The sequence below is a fragment of the Lactuca serriola genome, chromosome 1 (assembly GCF_051521515.1).
Source record: "Lactuca serriola cultivar US96UC23 chromosome 1, Lser_US96UC23_V15, whole genome shotgun sequence".
Classification (NCBI taxonomy): Eukaryota; Viridiplantae; Streptophyta; class Magnoliopsida; order Asterales; family Asteraceae; genus Lactuca; species Lactuca serriola.
Genome location: NC_136408.1, coordinates 63,459,405 through 63,486,568, shown reverse-complemented (window position 1 = coordinate 63,486,568; position 27,164 = coordinate 63,459,405). Strand labels below are relative to the sequence as shown.

Sequence of the window (27,164 nt, the reverse complement as noted above, 5' to 3'; positions counted from 1 at the left end):
TTATATGGATCATGGACCAAAATGGTAAGAAAATGAAATCATTGGGATGCATCCTATCAATTTTTCAAATTTTGGATATAAACTGCGAATTTAACCAAAACAGATGGAGTATTATTGTAATTTCAATTAAAAAATATACATATATTTTGATAACAAAATAACGATAAGTTTTACTAAACCGTATACCTTAATACGAGTCAACTTTTACAACTTGCAATACACATCTAATTCGTCAACTTTGTTCTCTTGTTACAGATAATAAAATGTTATTTGAATATATATATATATATATATATATATATATATATATATATATATATATATATATATATATATATATAATGTTTGATTTCACATATTAACTAAACAGCGATTTTGACAAAACTAACTGGTAGTTTTGGGGCCCGGGGCAAAAAAAAATTGGGACCCTTATAATTTTTTTTTCTTGTAAAGGAAACGGTACCTCCGGAAATTTTTATTAATTAAAAAAAATAATACAATTGAAGGCTAATGACTCCCCACCTATGAAAAAAAGGGCTTCGGGACAGGCCCCGGAAGCCAAACAACCTAACAACTATTAATACAAAAAAAAATTAAAATGCCAGAACATGCTCTGAACCAATATACATAAACATAACAAAGAAAAATATAAAGAAATTTACATTTACGAGCTTTTTTAGATGCAAAGTCATCAATTATAAAATCAAGTTCAATATTATCCAACAAATCTTTTTCAATGAATAACATAGTCAAACCATTTAATCTTTCTTGTGACATTGATGATCTCAAATAATTATTTAATAATTTTAGTTTTGAAAAACTTCTTTCTGATGATGCTACAGTAACATGTATGGTTAATAGAATTCTATATGCAATACAAACATTTGGATAACAATCTTTACCTTTGGCAAACTCTAAAATTTCAATCAATAACATAACAACATTTGGCAAAGTCTTTATTAATACTTTAAGTTTCGTAATAAAATCATTTAAATCCACTTCACATAAGTCATTATGAGTAAACTTATTTACAAAATTAGTACAACTTGTTTTAAGTTCAATTTCATCCAATGACTTTAACCTTTTTGAATCATATAAAAATCCAAAAATATTTTCAAAGATTGTTGATTGCTCAGATCTACTCTCTAATGACGCAATTGTCACGTCTAACAATATATATAAAATACTCGATTCTAAATGATTTTTCAGGTGATAGTAAAATATTTTCACAATTAGTTTCATCAAATTGTTTTGTTTTAATAATTTGTCGTTTTTTAGGAATATAGGTTAACATCCATATCCGATGCAATGGCCTTAGCATTATCTATACTAAGGGCATAACCTTCATTTCTATAATTTTTAAAAAATGTCATCATATTTTTTAATAGATCAATTGTGGCATCAATACACAAAGTTTTTGTTTGCATTTTTTTACTAACTTTATTAATAGCAAATAAAATATCATACCAAATTACCATACCAAGTAAAAATCCATAACTTTCAATAGCATGAACTAAACTTTCAGCTTCATTTTTAGACTTTGCATCATCACATAATGAACATAATTCTACCAAGGCATCCCTTATATGAGGAGCTTGAAACTTAATGGCTTTGACACTTTTTATTCGACTCTCCCAAGGAGTATTAGATAAAGATTTTACCGTTAAGTTAGGGACTTTATCAAGTAATATAGACCATCTTTTATTTGAACCCAAAAATAATACAAAAATGTGTTGCAAAACTCCAAAAAAAATAAATAGCTTTAGCACAAGAATGAGCCATATCACTAACAGTGAGGTTAAGACTATGACAAGCACATGACATAAGCAATGCTTTCAGATTAATTTCAAGTAATCGTTTTTGAACCCCTTGGTGTTTTTCTTTCATGTTAGAACAATTATCATAACCTTGTCCTCTTACATCATCAATATTATGACCATATGATTTAATTGCATTTAATAACTCATTAAAAAGTCCTAAACCTGATGTGTTTTCTACTTTCAAAAATTCTACAAAAAATTCTTCAACTTTTATTTTATTATTAGACATGTTCACACATCGAATAACTAGAGTCATTTGTTCTTGATGGCTAACATCGGGGGTGCAATCAAGGATAACAGAAAAATATTTTGATTCTTTTATAATATTAATTAAAGAATTTCTAACTTTATTAACTAAAATAGTAATGATTTCATTTTTAATTTTGTGCCCTAAATAATAAAGATGAGTTTAATGATTTTCTATGTGTCTAACATGCTCTTGCATTATAACATCAAATTATGCCATCATTTGAATTGCTCCCAAAAAATTGTCATTAGATTCTTGAAAAAGTTTTTCATTACAACCTCGAAAAGCCAAATTGTATTTTGCCAAATATTTGATGACAACAATTATTCTTTTTAAAACTTGACTTCAACGTTTTTTTTTCAGTTAAAATTTTATTTTGTAAATTTTTATCAATTGTTTTGTTATTATCCAATCTTGTTTTTACTTCATCCCAATAATCCATACAAAAAAGATGTTGGGAACTATTTTCATGTTCGTTAAGCCTATCAAATAGATGTTTCCAATCATTAAATCCATCATTTGCTAAAGAAATTTTAGTAACATAATTATTAGGTTTAAACAATTTACAACAAAAACAAAACACTCTATCAACTTGTTTTGAGTAAATTAGCCATTTTCGATCACTCGTCTCACCATTACTTAACTTTCTAGTATAAGAAGTATAAGAAAAATATCTAGATAAATTATCTTTAGGATACAAAAAATTTGTTTCTCTTATTGGCCATTTTTCAATCAAAAGATCTCTTAAGTTATTATCAAGATTATTCCAATTACTAGGATCATATATATCTAAAGGTGAAATAAATTGTTCATTGTTATTATTCATGCCATTTTCATTTTCATTCTCATTTGTAATATTAACATTTTAATGAGAAAAATTAACATCTTCATTATTAATAATTTCATCGTCAATAACAACATTTTCATTTGAAACATTTTCATGTATGACATTATCTTCTTCACCAAAAACATTTTTATGTGCAACATTATCTTCTACATTAGAAGAATTTACTTTTTTTACAAACTTATTCATAGATCCTTTTTTAGAATCATTAAATTGTTCAATTTTTTGTTTTTGTTTTCATTTTTTACTTCCAGATATATATTTTCTAGGAGGCATTTTTAACAAATAACAATCAAGATAACTGATAACAAACAATCACACGGATTCACAAAAAACAACTTAACAAAATAAAAGGAAGTAGACTACCTGATGGCTAATGTGGTTGCTCAGCAGTTGACTTTATGTTGCTTGTTTATAAGATTATATCCTTAATCCTTTGTTCCCGAAGCAATGAGAAATCTAAAGATTAAAAATACAAAATAATCTTTAAATATGAGAAATTTCAAATTTAGCAAAATCACAGAAAATAGATTAAATTTTTTTAAAAAAGAAATTACATGTAGGCAGTAGGTTGTAAGTTTGTAACCAGCTTAGCTGTTAATAATCTTTGAACAATCTCAAATCTTATTATCTGAACATAAAAACAGTTAAACAAAGAGATTAGAAAATTTATTTCATATCTTATTATCTCAAATCTCAAATCTGATTAATCATTCATAACAAAATCAACTTTACAGAAGTTTATTTAATCAAAATCAATAATTAAATCTCATTCCATTGCCTACTCTAAACAAAATAGACAAATAGTTCATAGATTAAAAAATTAGACTCACGGATCAAAGTGTTGTACTATACTCAGTCTTCAAAGTTCATACAAAATCCGAAATCACCATTCACGGATTCACCAAAGGATTCAGAAATCAGAAAGAGAACCACCACAACACCACTACACCAGCTATTTCAGAAAAATGAAATCGGAAAATAGAAGGGAAATAGTGAATGAGTATTATGTAATCCGTAATCGACTAATTGGCGATGGCGAATCAGAAAATCAAAATTCAGAGAAGAGGAGGAGATTGGAGAAGGGTAACCGATTAACTTGAAGTCTTGAACTAGAAATAGAAGAAGGAGAATCGAGAACTAACCATTAGAGATGGTGTGTCGTTTGGATTTTCCATGGAAGTGAACTAGCGAAGTTGAAGAGAAGCCGAACTGCCGAAGATTCAATTGAGTCTTGGAAATTAGAACCGAGAAACTCAAACACGGTAGGTCACACTCCCGCATCTTGAATTTGGGCGCAGCAATGTAGGAGTTAATTTTGGGCCAAAAAAATATGGACTGTGATTAATATAGGCTTAAAAAATATGGGCTGCAACTAATATAACCCAATAACAGGTATAAATATGGGGCCCTTTGGCGTTTGGGGGCCCATGGCATTCGCCTAGCTTGCCCAGGCCCATGGGTCATCCTTGCTGGTGGTTGGTAGCTAGAATTTGGAGATAGAGCCACAAATATAAAAAAACCCTAAGCGATTTTGGGGTCGTCTTCCCCGGCGGGAACAAACACCAGTCAACATGATCTGCTCGTTTTTTCTTCAGTTTCTCGATTCATGGAAGATTGGCAAAGGGTGAAGAGGTGTTCTAATTCGTTTTTGGTACAACAGGTTTCCCATTCAATCTATGTTACTAATTTTCCAGAAGAATTATATGTACAAGATTTATGGAAAACATGTGAGTTGTATGGGAATGTGGTAGACGTTTTTATACCTAAAGGAAAATCCAAGGCTGGTAAGAGGTATGCGTTTGTTCGTTTTATTAATGTGGCCAATCTTGAATTGCTTGTTTCCAATCTTTGCATTGTGTGGATTGGTCACTGTCGTCAAGAAAACTGTGAATGTTGGAAGTGGTAATGATCACATGGAGATAAATACTCATAATTAGTCAAGAAATGGGAATCATTCTTATGTTGGATTCGTTGGAGGTAATTTTAATATGAATAAGAAGATCAATCATTCGTCTAATTTCCCTGCTCTAGTTCTTGATGATTCTTGTTTGCTTGATAAGGATTTCTCTCGTACTCTAGTGGGTAAGGTTAAGGAGTTTGGGAGTTTATCTAAGCTATGAGAAATATGTGATTCAGTAGATTTTGATGACATGACTTTGAGATATATGGGGGTTATTGGGTTTCCTTGGAGTTTAATTCAATTAAAGCCAAAGACAATTTCAAGAAACATAGGGGTGCTTCATCTTGGTTCTCAGTTTTATTACCATGGACGAAGAATTTTATTGTGGAGGACCGGATTATTTGGCTTGATATAGAGGGTGTTCCCTTAATTGCATGGACTAATAATTCCTTTACTAAAATTACTCAAAGATGGGGGGGGGGGGATCTTTGTATGCAAAGGATCCTAATAATTTGTTTCGGAAAAGGTTGTGCGTTAAAACTAAGGTAACATAGATTGTTATGGAGACATTTAAAATAATTGTTGAAGGCAAGGTGTTTTTTTATTCATGCCATAGAAGTAATCGGTTGGAATCCAAAGTATATTGAAGATGAAGATGAAGATGATTCTGGTGAGGAAGATCCTTTAACTCACACTGATCATATTAATAGTGACGATGATCAGGTTCAAGTTGAGAATATTATTGATGAAAGAACTGTGGGTTCAGGTAATAACAAGAAAGTGAACGATTCAAAAGTAGTTTATGAGGATCCTTTTCAAATTTATAATTTGCTTGCTTGGGAGAAAAAAGTCGAGGACTTGAGGTTTACTCCTCCGGTGAGAAGCGAGGTTGTTCAAGTTGGTGACGATAATAATGTTTTTCTTGTTGCTGATTTACATGGAGATGAGGTTCCAGATGTTCCATTTGCTCCAAAAAATGATTCTTTGCATGATCTTCAAGATGTTCGGTCTTCGCCGGCTGCCATGCAGGGTAAATCGCGTGAATGTGTGCAACAAGATAATGGTTTTGGTCAGAGTAAATCAACAGAAGTAGAGGTTGAACCTCCGATTATGCTTAATTCTTCTTATTCTTTTCTTTCTAAGCTTGATGGGTTTGTTTCAATAAGGCAAGCTATGGGATTCAATATGGAAGGTTGTTTAAAGAATGTGGAGTATATTATTAGTCATCATGGAAGCAAGAATGTTTATAGATGAATGTTTTATCTTTAAACGTCCAAGGTATTGGCCATAAAGAGAAAAAATCTTAGATTTGGAAACTTTGTTCTAAATACAAGATTATTTTTTTATCTATATAGGAGACTAAGAAGGAGAATATTAGTAATTTTTTTATTCGAAAATTATGAGGTAATAACTCTTTTATTTCAGCTTCTAGTGCTTCAGTGGGGAATTCAGGGGGTATTTTGGTAGTTTAGGATCCTTCTAATATTCTTAAAGATTAAGTTGCTATGTCGGATTATTTTATCATCGTTGAAGGCCTATGGAAGGCCTTTAATAAAAAAGTTATGGTGATTTCGGTTTATGTGCCTCAAGATTTGGGTGAAAAATGTATGTTGTGGAATTATTTATTGCAATTTATTAACAGATGGGATGATCATGTTCTTGTTATGGGAGATTTTAATGAAGTGAGAAGTGAAGCAGAACGTTTTGGGTTGACTTTGAATGCTTCAGGGCTTCTTGCATTTAACGATTTCATTGCAGTTTTTTTCCACTTGGATGTTCCTTTTGGTGGTTTAATTATACTTGGTCATTATCCTCGGGTGAGAAAATGAGTAAATTAGATCGTTTTCTGGTCTCTTAGGGTTTTTTAGAGCTATTTCCAAATATTTCAGGCCTTGTGTTGGACATACATCTTTCTGATCATTGTCCTATTCTTTTACGGGATATGGTCTTGGACTACGGTCCTTCCCCTTTTCGTTTCCTTCACTCATGGTTTCTTTTAGATGATTTTGATAAGGTGGTTCGTTTTTCATGGGAGAATGATGGGGTAAATTATAATAATGCGTTGATTTGTTTGAAAAGGAAGCTTCGGTTTTTAAAAACCCAATTAAAGCAAAGGCATAAGGAGTTTTGTTTAAAAAAACACAGGAAATTGGATCTTAAAGAAGCTTTAGTTGTGGTTGATCAAAAAATTGATAATGAAGAGGGTAATTATGAGTTGCTTCATTCTAGAGCTTCTCTCTTTACAGAATTGCTAGATTTGAATAAAATGGAGGCTTTAGACTGTTAGCCTAATAAGATTTTGGGCTTTATTTTGTATTAGATTTTATGATTGGGCCTTTTCGCTAGGAAACCCTAATTAGCTAGTCTATATATTATGTTTTTCCCTCTCATTGTATTTGTACTTTTCTTTGATAATAATACGAAACTCTAGCTGTTATATGTCTTTCACTTGTTAGTTTACATGGTATCAGAGCTCGGTTGATTATCTGTACTTTTCGTTTTTTGGGGGCGAGTTACTGTTCATCAGCATTGTTCACCTATTACAGTTCATTGATATTATTGTTCACGATTACTGTTCATCAAGGAGTTACCGTTCATCGGTGGGTACTGTTTCATCGGCGAGTACTGTTCACCGCCGACACTATTTGCGTTACTGTTTATCGACATTATTATTCACTAGTGTTACTGTTCACTGGTGACACTGTTCATCAACGTTACTGTTCATCGGCATTGTTCATGTGCACTGTTCATTGACACTGTTTTCAATTTCGGTATGGTTTTCTTGCTCGTTTCTGTATTCGGTTTGGTTTGATTTGTTCGTTTTGTCGGTTTTGAGGGTTTTGTTTTGTCTATTGTTGTTGATTTCGAGATCTTGATTGTTTTTTCTGCTACTCGTATTTACTGTTTGAATGATATTGAAATATGAACCCAAGAGATGATTATATTCAGTCCATTAGTATTCAACTTGATGGCAAAAACTATGCCTATTGGAGTTATGTTATGAAAAGTTTCTTGCGGGGCAAGACTATGTGAGGGATTGTTACAGGTGGCAAGAAGAAACCAACATACGAGAATTCCGATAATTATGCAACCATTGGATTCATGGGAGACTGATAACTCCAAGATCATTACTTGGATTAATAATTTTGTCATCCAGTCTATTGGTACTCAGTTGGCAAAGCATGACACGACAAAGGAGGTTTGGGATCACTTGGCTAGGTTGTCTACTCAGTCTAACTTTGCAAAGCAATATTAGTTAGAGTTTGATATTCGAGCCCTCTAAAAGAACAATCTCAATGCTCAGGAATTTTATGCAGCTATGTCGGATTCGTGGGATCAGTTAGCTCTTACAGAACCTGACGTGTTGAAGGCTTTTAAGCCTTATATTGATAGAAGGGAAGAGCGATGTTTGGTTCAGTTCTTGATGGAATTACGTTTAGATTTGAAGGTTTGTGTGGATCAATCTTGCATCATACACCTCTTCCCACTGTTGATTTGGTTGTTCATGAGTTGATTTCTGAAGAAACTCGTATCAAGTCCCATGCTGACAAAGCTCCCAAGATAGCCACTCCTGCTGTCTTTGCTGTTCCACAACGACCTCAATCTTCAAACCAAAATCGTCCCAGAGTTGCATTCATGAGTGTGCTTTCTGTAAAAAGAAGAACCATCGGAAGGCAAATTGCCCTTTGTTGACAAGCAAGAGAAATCAACACCAATAATAAACAAGATCACCAGCACATTCTTAGTCTTCAAAACAGAACAAGTTTTCTGGACAGTCACGTCCCTCATTTTCATCTTTTAGGCCACCACAGTACGTTGCTGCTACACCTTCAGTAGAGAATGAAATATATTTCACACCACCATCACCCTTGGATCCACAGATTGTTGAGCAGTTCAGACAGTTCTTAGCTACCAATCCAACTACCATGTCAGCTTCCATGTCTCATTTAGGTTATTCCTCATCCAACACATTAGGTATTCCTTCATCCTTGTGGATATTGGATTATGGTGCATCTCATCACATGTCATCACAATTGTCATCTTTTTCCTCATTATCTTCTCGTACACTTATCTCTGTTTTGTCTGCTAGTGCTACACCTATGTCAGTTGAGGGTGTTGGTTCTATTGTCACTCCTTATATATCTTTAACAGATGTGTATTACATTCCTACAATTACTTTGAATCTTTCATCGGTCAGTCAGTTGTGTAAATCTGGTTGTTGGGTCTTCTTTTCTTATTCATTCGGAGGGTGATTGGGATAGGCCGTAGACTTGGGGAGCTTTATGTCTTGGAGCAACTACATGTTGCTGATGTTGCTGCATCTAGTGTCGATTTGTCGTCTTTTTGTTTAAACCCTTCATAGTCTCTTTTTTATCTTTAGCATTCTCGTTTGGGACATGTGTCAGCGACTCATTTATAGTTTTTTGTTTCTAATGGTGTGTTAGGCTCTTTGAAATTTGATGATATTTCTGATTGTTGTGGTTGTAAACTGGGAAAATTTTCTGCTTTACTGTTTAATAAAAGTGTCACTCATTCTGTTGCTCCCTTTAATATTAAGCATTCTGATGTGTGGGTCCCTCTCCGATCACCTCCAAATCAGGAGCTAACTATTATGTTTCATTCATTTATGATTACACTCGGTACATGTGGGTTTATTTTATGAAGTTCAAGTCTGACTTTTTCACCATATATAGTGAATTCATAGCTCTTGTCAAGACTCAACACTTTGCTGTCATAAAATGTTTTCGGTGTGATTTTGGAGGAGAATTTACCTCCAATCATTTTAAACAATTATTAGCATCTAATGGCACTATACATCAATCATCTTATATAGACAATCCTCAGCAGAATGGTGTTGCAGAAAGAAAACATCGACATCTCCTAGAAAGTGCTAGATCCTTACTACTCTCTACTCAAGTTCCCAATACGTTTTAGGGAGAAGCTTTTCATAGTGCCACTTATGTTATTAATCGCATTCCTACAATGTACACTTCGGGGAAGTCTCCTTATGAAATGTTGTTTGTGTTGGATTAGTGTCTATGTCCATAACTATTTTGGTATGTACTTGACCCGATGGTGCATGGTCCTTTTGGGTTGCCTTCATCAAAGCAACTTGATATGATGATTTATGGAGAGAGAGAGAGGGAGAGAGAGAGAGAGAGAGAGGATTAATTATGATTTATTAGTATATTATGATAATAATATATTAAAGGAGAAATCATATTGTTTAATTAATATTAGTCAAGAATTAATTAAGAATTAACTTTTTGGCTAAAAGAGATTAATTAAACTTAGGGGACTAATATTGTAATAATAAGATAATTGCAATTGGGCTATGGATCACTTTGGAATATAGGTTGGACGAATTCTATGGGAAGCCCATAAGGAATTCGTCCAAGGGATGTTCTAAAAGGAGTCCATGGGCTGCTTAGGGCTTAAGCAGTCAGATTAGGGTTTCCTAGTTGCAAACCCTAATAGCCTAACTATAAATAAGGACCCCTATGTAACACCCATAATCAGAAAGACCAAGAAAGGAAAGGAAACCCCTAAGTCAAGGGGGTCAACTCGTCGAGTCTAGGGTGGAACTCGATGAGTCTGAGCGGGATCCGGGTCGAGGAGTAAGTGACCGACTCGACGAGTCGGCAAGAGGACTCGGCGAGTCCGGTCTGAAGAGGAAAACCCTAAATCCAGGACTTTGTGCACTATATAAACATCTCATTCTCTCCCTTAAGGTTCTCTATAGCCTCTCTTATCCAGAACACGAAACCCTAAGCCTACATTTTAGCACATTAAAGCTTTCTTACCATTTTGGGTGATTTGAAGGAAGAAGGAGGAAGGGAACCTTTGGTGATTCAAGGATTGGCTTTAGATCCAGAGTTGGTGTGACTTTTCAGATCCCTTGAGGTAATAAGCTGACCCTATTGCATTAGATCTATCTTATGGTTGAGTTTTGGGCATTTTTGAGTATGGAGGAGGTTTATTCCGAGTTTGGAGTAGATCTGAGGTTGCCACCTCAGATCTAGGCTATTAAGGATCCAAAAAGCCATAAAGTTTACGCCAATAAGTTATTGGTGAAGCCCCTTGGTCACAAAACCTAGCCCTAGAGTGTTTTAAGCCCATATCTCTTTGGTTTCACGTAAAGTTTGCAACTTTACGTGGGGAATAGACTTGGGAAGAATGGATCTATGATTTGGAGCCCCTGCATGGCTCGAAAATCCATTGTATGGATTAAGGACTGAAGCGACTCGGCGAGTCACATGGGTGGACTCGGCGAGTTGGATGAAGATGGGCATGGACTCGACGAGTTGGAAGAACAACTCGGCGAGTCTGTTGAAGATTGTCGTGGACTCGGCGAGTCTGTTCTTGGACTCGACGAGTCATGTCGCGAAGCACTAACCTTTTTGGGTTAAGACTTAGATTGGTGAGTTGAGTGGGGACTCAGTGAGTTGGTCAGGATGGGACGCGGAAATCGTGGAACTCGACGAGTCGTCAGGGTGACTCGACGAGTCAACGGTCTGACTCGGCAAGTAGGGTAAGTCAGGAAGGTTGACTTTGACCAGGACTTTGACTTTGTCAAGAATTGACTTAGTTGGCTTCTAGAGTTTTGTTTGGATCTGAGTGTTATATGATATTGATATTGATAGCTCGGGGAGCTAGAGGAGCAACGGTTCAAAGAATTATCGGACAACAGCCAGAGGGTCATCGGCAAGTTCAGCAGTGCAGGTGAGTTTCCCTTTGTGTGGATAGGTCTAAGGCCACAATGCCAGCCCATGTAGATATGAGTAAGAAGGCCCATGGGTTAGCCCTAGGCACTGTATGCCAGTATGATATTTAGGACCAAGGTTCATTGATAGCGGGTGGGTGCCCAAGGAATGGTTTACATGATAGAGTATACTTGTTGTTTGTGTGATACTTGTATGTGTCTGGTAGGGAGATGAGTGTGGGCGAGGTCCCGTATCTCACCAACAGCAGACTGTGGACGGTGTTCCACATCTCATTAGCAGTAGAACAAGGGCGAGGCCCAAGCTAGGGAAGGAGTGAGTGTGGGCTGGGCCCGTATCTCACTATCAGTAGGAGCGTGGACGGGGTTCCATGACTCATCAGTAACAGGACAAAGGCGAGGCCCAAGATAGGCGAGGCCTTAGGACAGGATTCATTAGTATATGTTTAGCTTATGTGTTGTGATATGTTTATGTGTTAGTATATGTTAGCGGGCGAGGCCTAGTGACAGGCGAGGCCTAAGTAAAACAAATCTGTATCTGAGCGGGGCTCGAAGCCAGGCAGGGCCTGGAGCGGTGAGGCCGTTGTAACGGGCGAGGCCCGAGGTAGCGGGCGTGGCCCAGTATGTGTAGTATTTGTTTATGCAGGGTATGTGGTAGGTTGGGGGAACTCACTAAGCTTCGTGCTTACGATTTTCAATGCTCGGGGTGATCGCATGGCACACACCATTGATTAGTCAGTCTGGGATGTTTTACTCTGATAATGAAATTATGTTTTGGAATTAATACTCTGAATTATGTTATGCTTTATGACATGTTTTTATAAATATGGTTTTAGTAATGATTTAAAGAAAAAATTTCAGTCGTGATTTTTGGGACGTTACACCCTAAGCCCCAAAAACGTGGCCAACTGATTCCTTAGGGTTTCTAGACGTTTTTGGTGCCTCTCCTCTTCTCCTTCTCCTTCTCCTTCTTCATCCTTATTGCTTATGGTGTTTGTGACTCCATTAGAAGTGCAACACTTGAGGCAGTAAGCTTTCTGAAGCCAGCTACAAGAAAGAATAGATTGTTATTGCTACATAACAATCAAAGGAAATATCTAAACCCTAATTTCATTCATAGTATGCTAGATCTAGGGTTTAAGAGCTTCGGATGATTATTGCATGTACAATTATATAAACCTAGATCCAAAGTTTAGGGTTTTGCATTTGCACCATATGACTGATGTAGTGCTAATAACCCATCAGTTTGGAAAACTCCCAGATTATTGTTCATTATGATTGTTTTGGTGTACATGTTTTGTCTTGAAGCCTCATGTAAAGAGAGATAAGTTGTCTTCAAAATCAGCTCTTTGTGTTTTTCTGGTATACAATATAGGTCAGAAAGGTTATCGGTGCTACGATCCTTCGAATCAGAAACTCTATGTATCTCCAATGTCACATTTTGGAGCATATTCCATTATATAGCAGTCCTGTTTAGTCACATGATGCAACCCGATAGGAGCTTCATACTATTGATCCGTTTAGCATTGACATTGATGATCTACCACTTGTTGCTGATCCACCACCTATCATTGATCCTCTGCCTGCAAATCATCAAGGCCCCCTCCATCGAGGCCTTATCGTAATAAGAAGTTCACAAAGCTTCCTGACTTTGTCTATTCCTCTTACTCACCGATTTTTGCCTCCTTTATTGCTAATGTACACTGTCTCTCTGAGCCAACATCCTATAAAGAGGTCGTTTCTGATCCGCTTTGGCAGACCACTATGGCTGAGGAACTTGCATCAGACTCATACATGGGATCTGGTTCCGCTTCCACCCGGAAAACACACGATTGGTTGTCGTTGGGTTTATAAAATCAAAACAAAGTTTGATGGATCCGTTGAGGAGACATTTGCTCCTATTGCAAAAATGACGATTGTTCGCACCTTGATTGCAGTTTCTTCCATTCGCCAATTGAAGATTTGTCAGATAGATGTCAAGAATTCTTTCTTGAATGGTGATCTTCATGAGGAAGTATACATGTCTCCTCCCCCTGGTATTGCTCACCAACCAGGTGAAGTTTGTCGACTTCGGAAGGCACTATATGGCCTCAAAAAAGCCCCTCGTGCTTGGTTTGAGAAATTTTCTACGATGATTATTTCTCTTGGTTTACAAGCAATTAACCATGACTCGGCTCTATTTATTCGATGTACGAATGCAAGTCGTATTATTCGTTCCTTATATGTCGATGACATGCTTATTACTGGTGATGATCATGATGGTATAAAGTCTTTAAAGCGTGATTTGGCTCACTGTTTTTCTATGAAAGACTTGGGATTGCTATGTTATTTATTGGGGATTGAAGTTGCTCAATCTCCAAAGGTTTATCTTTTATCTCAAAAGAAGTATATTTCAGATTTGTTTGAACGTGCATGACTCACGGATAATCGAACAGTTGATATGATTATAAAGAGTAATGCAAACTACTCTCCAACTGATGGTGTCCCATTATTAGATCCAAGCCTTTATCGTACCATTGTTGGGAGTTTGGTTTACCTAACTGTCACTAGACCAGATATTGCTCGTGTAGTTCATGTGGTTAGCGAGTTCGTCACTGCTCCTACTACTGTTCATTAGGAGGTTGTTCTTCGTATTTTGAGATATTTGCATGGTACTCAGTTCCGCACTCTTATATTTCCATCTACATCCTCTAGTTGCGTGCCTATAGTGATGCAAATTAGGATAGTGATATTGATGATCATAAGTCCACTACTGGGTATTGTGTTTTTTCTTGGAGATTCATTGATATCATGGAAAAGAAAGAAACAAGATGTTGTTTCTCGATCTTCTACATAATCTGAGTATCGAGCCATGGCTATCGCCACTTGTGAGATTATTTGGTTGATATGGCTTCTTGTAGATATGGGCGTTCACATCTCTTAGCCTACCCCTTTATATTGTGATAACGAGAGTGCGATAATGATTGCCAAGAATTTAGTGTTTCATGAGCGCACAAAGCATATTGAGGTTGATTGTCATTTCACACGTCATCATCTCCAGAAGGGCATTATCTCCCTTCTTTATGTTCCCTCCTCTTTGTAGATTTTTGATATTCTTACGAAGCCGTTGACTGATCCTCGTTCCATTTTTTGTCTGACAAACTCTCAATGCTTATTGTTGTTGCATTGTGAGTTTGAGGGGGGATGTTAGCCTAATAATATTTTGGGCTTTATTTTGTATTGGGTTTTATGATTGGGCCTTTTTTCGCTAGGAAACCCTAATTAGCTAGTCTATATATTATGTCTTTCCCTTTCACTGTATTGGTACTTCTCTTTGATAATAATACTAAACCCTAGCCGTTATATGTCTTTCACTTGTTATTTTACTGTGACATCCCCAATTTCAAGGCCAGAAAAGACCGATTTGTTTATGCTTTGTTTTTTAAATCAGAGTAATCTTTTAAAAAAACAGTTGCAGAATTTGTTCCCAAAACAAAATATGATAAAAATTATCAAAGCATTTCTTTAAAGAAATGTATTTTCATTATATAACAAAATCTCAGGATGTCATGTTTAATACAGACCAAAAGAATAAACATAACAAAATAGACCTTACAACAGTTATTCATAACTACTGGCCTATAATCCAAAATCTCTCGTCAAGTCCACCAACTTATACCCTTGTGCCATTACCTATAATGCAAAGAAAACTGAGTGGGTCAGGCTTGGGAGCCTAGTGAGCATATAGGGTTTTCAACCCACAATAATATAATTATTATATTTAATTATCAAACAATCAATCCAATTACCCACCCACATTATCTTCCTTTATTTCATAGAGATTTACCCTAAGAACCGATTACCCTTCTCCCATTCATTCCTAAGAATTGTCCTAAGAAATTGGCACAAAGTCTAATGCTGCCATGGTTCTTAGATTACATCTGACACCTAGTTCAAGAACACCCCTTGAACACACTCCGTTCAATAATACCTAATGAACACCTAGTTCAAAAACACCTAATGAACACTTAGTTTAGAAACACCTAATGAACACTTAGTTCAAATATCCCTGGCGAACACATAGTTCAAGACATCTAGTGAACACTTAGTTCAAATATCCCTGGTGAACTCAATCACCTAAGGAACATAGAGTACGAAAGCTCTTAGTTCAAACCACGTGATAATAATGTAGATCTCGATCCTGCAAAACCACTAATATTATTAGCAAAGATAAATCATATTTCTAAAAAAATCTATCCCATCCCGTCGATCCCCACATACTGACCCTATACAATGATCTTACGAGATCTAGCCTAAGGAATCGATATGAACAACAACTGACGAAGCTGCTTCGGAAATTCCCTGGCAGCAAAAGAGGATTAATAAAGACATCAAATGAGGGGAATGGAATAAGTTTCACCACGAACTTTCGTTCGTAAAAGAAAGAACCACAAGATAGTTAAGTCATGGGTAGTTATCTAGATAACAATGCCTAGGCGTGGTCCGACTATCATGAGGTATTATATCCCCAGACTCTACCTATCCCAGCATCGAACTTTGCCTAGCAGTGGCCTGAATACATGAGGTATTTCACCCCCAGACGCACCCTATCCAACAATATAGCACAAGACATACCTAGCAGTGGTCTATTACTGACACACTTTATTAGGCAGTCTACGAATTTACCTTAATTACTTCGTGAAAGAAAACTCTGACATATGAAGCTCGGTCAATCACTTCATAAAAGAAACGTTGTGTAACATCCCGAAATAGCGAGAGTAGAGTTGAGGGCCAAAAGTGTTAATTAGGAAAGAGTGACTCGGCGAGTCCATGGCTGGACTCGGCGAGTAGAGTCGCGGTTTGGCCGCGTGTTAAGTAGCCGACTCGGCGAGTCGATGAGATGGACTCGGCGAGTAGGCGTTGGGTGGAGAAAACCCTAATTCTCGGGGTTGAGCCCTATATAAGGAACATTATGTTCCTTCCCCAGCCTCTTTACTTCCCTCTTGAGTTCTAGAAACCCTAAATCGCAGAGGAGCTCCATTGTTGAGTAGATTGAAGCTTGGAGAAGTATTCATTGAAGGAATTTTGTGGGAATTGAAGGCTTGGGGCAAGGGGCTTTGCTTGGAATCAACTTCATTGCAGTAGGGGGCGTCCATTGGAGGTAATATCTCGTTCTTGGTCTGATTGTATGTTGTTTCTTCATTTTGGGGTTTGTGGGATCTTGCCTTTGGATGTAATTGGAAGCCTAGAGGGTAGATCTGAGGTTGCTACCTCAGATCTGGAGAAGAGGAGAATCAGAGAGCATGAAAGTCCCTGTGTTGGAGTGTTTAGTGAAGCTTGCAAGTCCCAAACCCTAGTTATGAGTGAATATGGCCTAGATCTTTATGGATTCACGTAAAGTTTGCCACTTTACGTGATGGATGAGTTGTAGGAGGTTGGATCTATGTTTTGGATCAATTGCATGGTCTGGGATGCTTCTGTATGGATTCAGATCGGTGGTACTCGGCGAGTCACATGGGTGAACTCGACGAGTTGCTTGAAGATGAGATGGGACTCGACGAGTTGGAAGAACAACTCGGCGAGTCGGATGAAGATGGCTTGGAACTCGACGAGTTGTATGAACAACTCGGCGAGTAGGTTGAAGATAGCCATAGACTCGGCGAGTCTGTTCTTAGACTCGGCGAGTCTTGTCGAAGAGTTCCGATATTCTCTGGTTGAGTCGAGAATCGGTGAGTCAAGGGATGACTCGGTGAGTTGAGGGTGAGTGGACTCAGAGTTGTTGAACTCGGCGAGTCTCGGGGTGACTCGGCGAGTTAGATCGCGGATTGAGTGAAGTTCTGAGTATGGGGACTCGGCGAGTCATCGGGTTGACTCAGCGAGTAGGGTCAGTCAGGGGTTGACTTTGACCTTGTCTTTGACCAAGGGTTGTCCAGTGGTTCCAGGGGTATTTTGGTAATTGTTGATCATTGTTTGAGTACAGTGCATTGGTGGCTGTCCAGAGGTGGAGATCGTATCAGTGATCGGAGCAGCTTGAGCTATCTGTTCAGTCGGCAGTTCCGAGGTGAGTTATCCTCACTATATCAACGGGGTCTACGGCACCAAGGCCGACCCTTTATCGGATGGAAATCCGAGTAGCGTTTGTTGTTATGATATTACGTTATGGGCCGGAAGGCATTATGTGTTGTGGGCCGGAAGGCATTACATGTTGTGGGCCGGAAGGCATTGTTATGTGGACCGGAAGGTCATGGCCTGGAAGGGCGTATGTGTGCATTTAGTATGTTGACTGATTCGTAGGGCGATGTTATGCTAGTGACCGGCTAGACCGGTATCTTGTTTAGAGTAATGCTAGGATATGTGATCTGTTGGTTGATTGCTAACTGTGAACTGTTATATGATTATGTGTCATGCGTATGATTGCTAGATCTGGGGTGTGACCCGGTATGCGGGGTCGTTCTATGATTTGTTATGTTATGTATGTATTTTATGCTATGGGCCGGAAGGCAATATGTTCGGGCCGGAAGACAATGTGTTTGGGCCGGAAGGCAATATGTTACGGGCCGGAAGGCAATATGTTATGGGCCGGAAGGCGATATGTTTGGACCGGAAGGTCGTGGCCTGGAAGGGCGTATATGTGGTTGGTATATTGGGGGTATCTCACTAAGCTTTCGGGCTTACAGTTGTGGTTTCATGTTTTTCAGGTTCTTCAGGAGATCGTGGCAAGGCGAAGGCGTGATCGTACCGGTCCTCATAATTTTGTGGTGTTATGATTCTGGGAATACGATAAATATTTTGTATTGAAAACCTTTTTGTAAAGAATTATTGGAATTGAGATGTTCTTGAAAATTTTAAAATTGGTTGTGTTTTTCGGTCGTTACACGCTGACTCCAAAGCTCTCTTAAAATAAAAGTATGGGGAAATACTACTAGAGTACTCCCGTACGCTCCCGTAACCGACACACAAAATTGTCAAAAAGACTTTGTACATGATAGTACTTCTGGCACATTATAGTACTCTGGTATGCGAAAGACTCGTACCCGAGAACATAATAGTACCCTGGCACAAGCAGCACCCAAGACACAGAGCTTTGAAAAGGACTTCGTATATAAAATGTACTTCTTTACGTAGGACGTACTCCACCGATCATCAATCTCACAACACACGTACTCTTAATATGAGGCTACCCAATGTCCAAACTTAATGGAACTAAACATCCCTATTTAAGTCTTAACCCATCACTAGGCAAGCCTACAAAGCTTATAATCAATTTTCGATATTAACTCCGTTTAGGCAATGCTAACTAGTGTATACTTAACACAGAGTCTTAAGTAATAATATCATATATTCACATCTTAACACATATTGAACCATAACTTATTCGCACGTTGTATATCATCAAATATATCTAACTCGTATTTCGGACAATAACAAATACTTCACATACATATGTATATTTCATACTTTAATCAATACATGTATTAAAATCACGTTCCTAAAAGGGACTATACCCATGATACCTTATCGTATGAACACATACTTCAAAAATACATAATCCGTACTCCCGGATCTAAAATTTACCTCCTTACCTGATCCATATTCCCAGATCTAAAACTAACCTCTTGATTTGATCCATACTCTCGGATCTAAAACTAACCTCTTGATCTGATCCATACTCTCGGATCTAAAACTAACCTCCAGATCTGATCCATACATCCTGATCTAAAACAAGTTTATCTCTTTATCCTTTTATCTTATGGTCCAACCCATCTTTTATCACCTACCAACAACCTCATCTACCCATGTTCTACCCAACATATTTTTAGAAACGAAATACATATATAGTTTAACTCATTAAAACTTATATAATTCGTCCATTCCACAATCATCTCAAATAAACAACAATATATTATACACATATCACGTATTTCATAGCAAATACTTAATATTTATGTGTTAGAAGAAAGTCATCACACACTCACTTGATCAGAAGATGATCGGACAACACTACGACTTGTAGAAGTAGTATTCTTCGGTAGATCTTCACAAAAATTGGCTTCTCGCGGGCAGAGCTTCGGCTCGGAAGCTTTACTTCTCGGGATCTTCGGGGCTTCGGGACTTGCTTTGGGTCTCGGGAATGATACCGGGGCTTCGAGATATTTCTTGCACGAAAAACGAGGTAAAACGAGAGAGAGAGAGAGAGGAGAGGAATTGAGCAAGGAACTCGGCTGCCCTCGCACCCTTTATATAGTGGCTGATTCTTCGAATTACGCTGGGTGTAATTAGAGTTACGTTGGGCGTAATGTGGATAAGGCCGGTGACTCCCCCCCCCCCCCCTTCGGATAATATCGAATTTATATTTAAATTAAATACTTTAATTATTTAATAAATTTCAAAAATTCATATCTTCCTCATTTTATATCCCCGCGTAGGAGACTACGATCTACAACTTTCATTTAGACTCCGTCGGCTAATTTTAACTTTATTTTTATTATATTATTTTAGTAGGCCGGTACAGGAAAACTCTGTTATAAATTCATAACTTCTTAATCCGACGTTCGTTTTCGTCTGTCTTTTTATCATTGCACTACTAATAACGAGATCCTCGATTCTCGTTTAGATTGCTTCGACCAAAAATCACTCGATCTTAAATTCGAGTTTCGGGTTGCATACTGTTAAGCTGAAACTTAGAAAAATCATAACTTCCTCATACGAAGTCAAATTTGGACGTTTTTTTTATGCACACTCTCGGTTTAACGTATTCTACGACTTTCGTTTAGATTGCTAAGGCCAAATCCCACTCTATCATAAATTCATTATTTACGTCGCGCTGCGTCGTTCCGGTTCTGTCGTGAAACTTCGGCAGGTCATAACTTCTTCGTTATAACTCGGATTTCAACGTTCTTTATATGTACAGAATCCTTGTAACATATAATACAACTTAGATAAGATTATTCATTCTAAATAATCTTCTATCAAAAAATCATTTTTGACGCTTAACGTCTCTAAATTGACTACCCTGGATCTACGGGTGTTACATTTACATAGACTTTGCTCAAAGGGCAAAGGTTCATTGGTCAATTCATGGTATCATAAATAAAAAAAGAAATCAAATGGCGATAAGAGGTATGTTTTCGAATGAAGATTAGATTGAAGATCCAAGACTTGTAAAAAAAGGAATTTTTTTGATCATTTTGCTGGTAGATTTTCGGCTCCATCTAGCTCTCGGATTCCTCTTCTGTTTGATTTTCCTAAATCACTTTCTAATGAGCATATATCGGTTTTGGAGGATACGGTTTCACCTGTAGAAATTAAACGTGCAGTTTGGGATTGTGGTTCAGATAAGTCTCTTGGTCCATATGGTTTTACATTTGAGTTTTTAAAAAAATACTGGAGCTTGGTTGAGGCCTATGTGATTGATGTTGTTCAAGATTTCTTTTTATTTGCTCGGTTTCCTAAAGGATGTAATCCTTCTTTTATTACCCTCGTCCCAAAAGTCTCTAATGCGAAGTTTGTTAAGGATTTTCGTCCTATTAGTTTGATAGGATGTCAATACAAGATTATTGCTAAAATTTTAGCAAACAGGTTGAGTATGGTGATTAGTGATCTTGTTAATGAGCAACAATATGCTTTTTTTGTTGGTCGCCAAATCCTTGATGGCCCTTTGATTCGTAACGAGTTTCTATCTTGGTGTAAAACGAAGAAAAAGAAGGCGAGGATTTTTAAAGTAGATTTTGAGAAAACGTATGATTCTGTCAAATGGGATTTTCTTGATGATATTCTTGGAAAGTTTGGCTTTGGAACTAGGTGGCGGGGTTTGATTAGGGGATGTTTATATTCTTCTATGGGTTTTGTTTTAATTAATGGTAGCCCTACGGAAGAGTTCCAGTTTTATAAAGGGTTAAGACAAAGAGATCCTCTTTCTCCTTTTCTTTTTATTCTGGTGATGGAGTCTTTGCATATTGATTTTTCTCGTGCTATGGCAGAGGGATTTTTTCGCCTCTTGTCATTAAACCTAAGTTCATAATTTCTCACCTTTTTTACGCGAATGATGTGATTTTCATTAGAGATTGGAAAGTGTAGAAATTTTCTAGCATTGTCACTATTTTGCAGTGTTTTTTCTTGGCTTATGGGTTAAAGATTAATATTAACAAATCTCATCTTTTGGGAGTTAGTGTTTGTTTTGATGAAGTTGAGATGGTGTCTTCTTCAGTTGGTTGTGCAACTTTTAAGACTCTTTTTATTTATCTTGGATTGATGGTGGGTGGCTCTATGAATAGACTCCATTCATGGTATATTGTGGTGCAAAAGGTTGAGTCGAGATTATCTAAATGGAAGATCGATACTCTTTCAGTTGGGGGTCGTCTCACTATTCTTAAATCAGTTATAGGTTCTATACCTATTTTTTATATGTCGTTGCTCAAGGCCCCTTCTGGTATTCTTGTTAATTGGAAGCTTTGAGGAATGTTTTTTTAGGCATTGGGAAAGATGAAAGGAAGATTGCTTGGGTGGCTTAGGAGAAGGTGTTGATGGCGAAAATTCATGGTGGTTTGGGAGTGGGTAGTTTTTTTGCTTTGAATAGAGCCTTTCTCTTCAAATGGATATGGAGGTTTCAATATTCTCCTGATTCTTTATGGATGCGTGTTATTAAATCTATTCATGGGGTTCATGGTCTCTTGGATTCTGATATCAGATCTAATTGACACTCAGTTTGGATTGATATTATTTGTGCCTCCTCTAATTTACGTCAGAAAGGTGTTGATTTATTTGGTGATTGCAAGAAATTGATTGGTAATGGCGTTAATATTTTTTTTGGTTGGATGTGTGGATTTGAGAAACACCTCTTAAAGATCGATTACCGTAGTTATTCTCCCTAGAGAGTAATAAGGAAGTCTTTGTTGCGGTTAAATGCAACAGTAATTTGATTGTTGATTCTTTTCGCCGTTCTTGTTTAGGTGGAGCGGAGTCTGACCAGTTGGTTGGTTTAAATTCCACTCTTTCATCAATTTCTGTTAACTGGGATCGTGATAAATGGGTTTGGGATTTAGATACCTCGGGTAATTATACAGTTTCTTATGCTCGGAATTTGGTGGACTTTGCTACTTTGGGTTCAGGTGGTAATGCTACTAGATTGATGTCTTTGATTCCTATTGAAGTAAATATTTTCTATTAGAAAATGTTTTTGGATAGGTTACCTACAAGACATAATTTATCTTTGAAAGGCTTGGAGATTCAATCGATTTTATGCCTTATCTGTAATAATGGAGTGGAATTAGTTAATCATGTGTTCTTTTCTTGTTTTGTTGCTAATGGAGTCATTCATAGAATCTTGAAGTGGTGGGGTTTGGAGAAGCATGACTTTAACTCTACTATTGATTGGTCTGATTGGTTTGGTAACACCAGAATGCGGAAGAATTTGAAAGATGTTATGGAAGGGATGTTCTTTGTTGCATGGTGGTTTTTATGGATGTTTCGAAATAGGGTTGTTTTTTTGTAAAGATATACCAAAAAAGAGTACTATTTTCAATAGCATTGTTTTTCATTTTTATCTTTGGTATTGTAATAGGTCTAAACTATCTATTGATCGGGTGTTATGATTTCAAAACTCAACTCTTATGTTCTTGTAATGGTTTAGACTTTTTTGTGCTAGCTTCTTGCTAGTTTTGTTTTTTAATATATCTTTCTGCCATTACTAAAAAAAATTGGTAGCCAGAATTTGATAGTTGGTAGGTAGAAGTTGTAGTTTTTATTTATATATAAATTTTTGGAAAAAAAAAAATAGTTGTTAGCTTTTAAACGTATAAAATTAATTAAAAACAAGTTAAAACTTTTTAAAAGCTAAAAACTCGTATAAAAGTTATTTAAAGTAGTTATTGAATTTTTAATTTTTAATTTAAAATAAAAGGTAAAAACTATTGCTGTCTAACGAAACATTTTTTTTTTCATGTTTTTTATTAAAAACTCTCTCAAAAGCTATTATAAGTTCTATGTAAAGACGCCCAAAAACTTTCACCAAATTATCACATAATTAATAATTTAAAATGGGATGAGATAGTTTTTTTTTAATTTTTTACAAGCCATCAGTAATTTTATAAAACTTAAAAATAACCAACACATGTATAAACTTGAAAACGAATGTTTCAAAAGTTAATTTTTTTTAGAAAAACCCATAAATAGAAGGATTTGATTTTCTTCTATTTCGGAGCGAGTATTATTCTCGCGACTTTTTCATCACGGGAGGTTATAAATTCCTAAACCACCTACAAATACATGGCGTTCACTCACTCACATTTCACACTTCTCCTCCTTATATTTCTCTCTTTCTGCATCTTAATCTCAACGAAGAAGCGAATATGGCCACCATTAAGGAAGTAAAAGCACGACAAATCTTCGACAGCAGAGGCAACCCTACCGTCGAGGTTTGTTTCCCTTCGTAAATCCATTTGGGTTCTTAATTGGGTATTTCACCGTTTTTCTTATGAATTAACATCGTTTTGAAATGTCCAATCGCCGATCTCTATTCCAATTATGATTACGGTTTAAGTTAACGTTAGGTTTTTGTTTGAAACAGTTACTTATCGTCGTTTTTATGATTAGTTTTGCTATGAATGAGATTAACTAAAGCGATAACTGAGTAATCGTGGTTTGGTTCCTTTTAGATCAATTTTATTGATATAGCATATGGATCAATGCTCTGATTCTACAAGATTAGTTTTGCTATGAATCGGAGCTTTACATTTTTATACTTTGAGTAGATATTTAAATTTATATCAAAATTTGACGTCAACTGCATATGTCTAATTGTGAAAAAGAAGCATAAGTATATTAATCTACAGATGACGTTCATATTAAATCATAATCTAGAAACGGTGTTTCATATCCTGATTGATCCCTAATTAGTTACTTTTCCTGAAATTCGGATGTTAATATTTCTGTGATATAGGTGGATATTGCACTATCAAATGGTACATGGCACCGAGCTGCTGTTCCCAGTGGGGCATCCACTGGTAAGATCTACCAACTTTTTCTCAAAATGTTTTCCCTGAATCGATCTATGCATATCTTTTTACTTTTTATCATACTTGGTTCAAAGCTGTTTAGTACAGCCCTTTGATATCGTATATCAATGGTGTTGACAGTAGACAATCATGCATTTAATCTGCAAGCAGATATAATGTTTTGCTAGAATTTCAGATGTAATAATAACAAATGCACATTAATTTTGTCTTGTAGGCATCTATGAAGCACTTGAACTAAGAGATGGAGGCTCAGACTACCTTGGAAAAGGTGTTTCCAAGGTAAGATAATACTCTGGAATCTGGATTGATGCTTTTCTTTATTTTTTACACTATAAACTAACTTTTACATTCTATGAGTAGGCTGTTTCCAATGTGAACACCATAATCGGACCTGCTATTGTAGGCAAGGTTTGTTTCATCAATTCACTCTTTCCTCTCAATATCAATTTAAATATCATCATTTGAAGTAGCAACATACATGATCTAAACATATATGTTCAAATTACAGGATCCAACTGATCAAACTGGTATTGACAACTACATGGTTCAAGAACTTGATGGAACTAAAAATGAGTGGGGTTGGTGCAAGCAAAAGGTAATATACTCTCAACTTTCAAATCTTAAATTTATTTATTTATTTTCATATTTATAAATGATCTACTTTCTTGCTTACAGCTTGGAGCAAATGCCATTCTAGCAGTGTCTCTTGCACTCTGCAAAGCAGGTGCTAGTGTCAAAAACATTCCCCTTTACAAGGTAACAAACATTACATTTCCCAAATAAAAAACAATATCTAATATCTGATTTAAAAACTTCTCACAGCATATTGCAAACTTGGCTGGAAACAAGAAACTAGTATTACCAGTACCTGCATTCAATGTCATCAATGGTGGATCACATGCTGGAAACAAGCTTGCTATGCAGGAATTCATGATTCTTCCAACTGGTGCTTCAAGTTTCAAGGAAGCCATGAAAATGGGTGTTGAAGTATACCATAACTTAAAGGTACATTTTTTTTAAAACATGTTTCTCTATAAACATGTGAATTATACACTAATCTTTACTTGTGTTGACACTTGACATCACAGTCTGTTATCAAGAAGAAATATGGTCAAGATGCAACAAATGTTGGTGATGAAGGTGGATTTGCCCCTAATATTCAAGAAAACAAGGAAGGACTTGAGTTGCTCAAAACAGCCATTGGTCAAGCTGGTTACACTGGAAAAGTTGTGATTGGAATGGATGTTGCTGCATCTGAATTCTATGGAAAAGACAAAACTTATGATCTCAACTTCAAAGAAGAGGTAAGTTTTTTTTTTTAATCATTCAACACCAGAAATACATTTTGTTTGATTGATTTATTGAATTTGTGTGTGTGTGTATATGAAGAACAACAACGGGTCACAAAAGATTTCAGGAGTACAACTGAAGGATCTTTACAAATCGTTTGTGAGTGAATACCCAATTGTCTCCATTGAAGATCCATTTGATCAAGATGATTGGGAGACATATGCCAAGATGACTGCTGAATGTGGTGACAAAGTACAGATTGTTGGAGATGATCTTTTGGTCACTAACCCAACTGTAAGTTTCCCAAAATTCATTTACAAATTTCGTTGAAGGGCAAAATCGTCATTTTGAAAAAGTTCACATCTGAGTAGTTAGATTTAACGATGAACAGACGATATTTGCAACAGACCCAAAGATTAAGGACCAATATATATATATATATATATATATATATATATATATATATATATATATATATATATATATAAGTTGGTCTTTAAAGTATGCAAAATTCCTAATTTAACCTTTTTGTTGGGAATTGTGTTTACAGAGAGTTAAGAAGGCAATCAGTGAAAAGACATGTAATGCCCTTCTCCTGAAAGTGAACCAAATTGGATCAGTGACTGAGAGTATTGAAGCTGTGAAAATGTCAAAGCAGGCTGGTTGGGGTGTCATGGCCAGTCATCGCAGTGGGGAAACCGAAGATACCTTTATTGCTGACCTGTCAGTCGGTTTGTCAACGGTAATTTTCTTTTCTTTATTATATATATAATAATAAATTAAATCTTCATTTAATTTAAATAAATTAATCTTCATTTAAATTAAATACTGATGATACAATACAATACAATCTGCAGGGGCAAATCAAGACTGGAGCACCTTGCAGATCAGAGCGTCTCGCCAAGTACAATCAGGTAGTTTTTGTATATATTTATATAATGTGTAAGTAAATTACCTTATTACCCTTCTAAAACTGAATGACTCTCTACTATAGCTGCTGAGAATTGAAGAGGAGCTGGGGTCAGAGGCGGTTTATGCTGGAGCAAACTTCAGGAAGCCTGTTGAGCCGTATTAGATTTGCGGTTGAATTTGAATGAAGGCCCATCATCTAAATAAAAGAAAAGGAGGAGAAGAAGAAGAAGGGCAAAGTGGTCATTTCTCTCTCTCTCTGATAATAATGGGCAATGGTTTTTGGTTACAGGAGGCCAGAGTTATTAGTTTGTACTTCGGAATGGATTTTGTTTTGTGATTTGTGGTAGTTGATGTTTTTGGCCTCCTTTTTTGTAATGTTGCTTTACCATTTTCGGAATGGGTTAGAAAATGGAATCACATGCTTTTTCTTTTTTA

General features: G+C 36.4%; 1 protein-coding gene and 1 long non-coding RNA gene across 2 annotated transcripts; one reads left to right on the top strand and one right to left on the bottom strand.

Moving 5' to 3' along the window:
• Positions 1–463: 463 nt before the first annotated feature.
• Positions 464–4,163, bottom strand: LOC145068899 (uncharacterized). The gene is made up of 4 exons (XR_013689174.1): positions 4,057–4,163; positions 3,745–3,866; positions 3,469–3,542; positions 464–3,370 (listed from the first exon to the last, which is right to left on the bottom strand). It is a non-coding gene; the product is annotated as an uncharacterized LOC145068899 (long non-coding RNA).
• A 19,606-nt stretch (positions 4,164–23,769) lies between these two features.
• LOC145089745 (enolase) lies at positions 23,770–27,164 on the top strand. Its single transcript, XM_079028144.1, has 12 exons — positions 23,770–23,927; positions 24,452–24,515; positions 24,742–24,806; positions 24,888–24,935; positions 25,036–25,122; positions 25,203–25,283; positions 25,350–25,532; positions 25,616–25,831; positions 25,917–26,111; positions 26,368–26,559; positions 26,675–26,731; positions 26,812–27,164. The coding sequence occupies exons 1-12, from the start codon at positions 23,862–23,864 to the stop codon at positions 26,890–26,892; spliced, it is 1,335 nt and encodes a 444-aa protein (XP_078884270.1). The 5' UTR covers positions 23,770–23,861; the 3' UTR covers positions 26,893–27,164.

What these genes read in the sequence shown, in the direction of transcription:
- LOC145089745 (XM_079028144.1), top strand. Translation starts at nt 23,862, where the DNA reads ATGGCCACCATTAAGGAAGTAAAAGCACGACAAATCTTCGACAGCAGA. An exon ending in TCCCAGTGGGGCATCCACTG is followed by an intron (nt 24,516 to 24,741) that starts GTAAGATCTACC and finishes TTTGTCTTGTAG; the next exon opens with GCATCTATGAAGCACTTGAA. An exon ending in TGTCAGTCGGTTTGTCAACG is followed by an intron (nt 26,560 to 26,674) that starts GTAATTTTCTTT and finishes TACAATCTGCAG; the next exon opens with GGGCAAATCAAGACTGGAGC.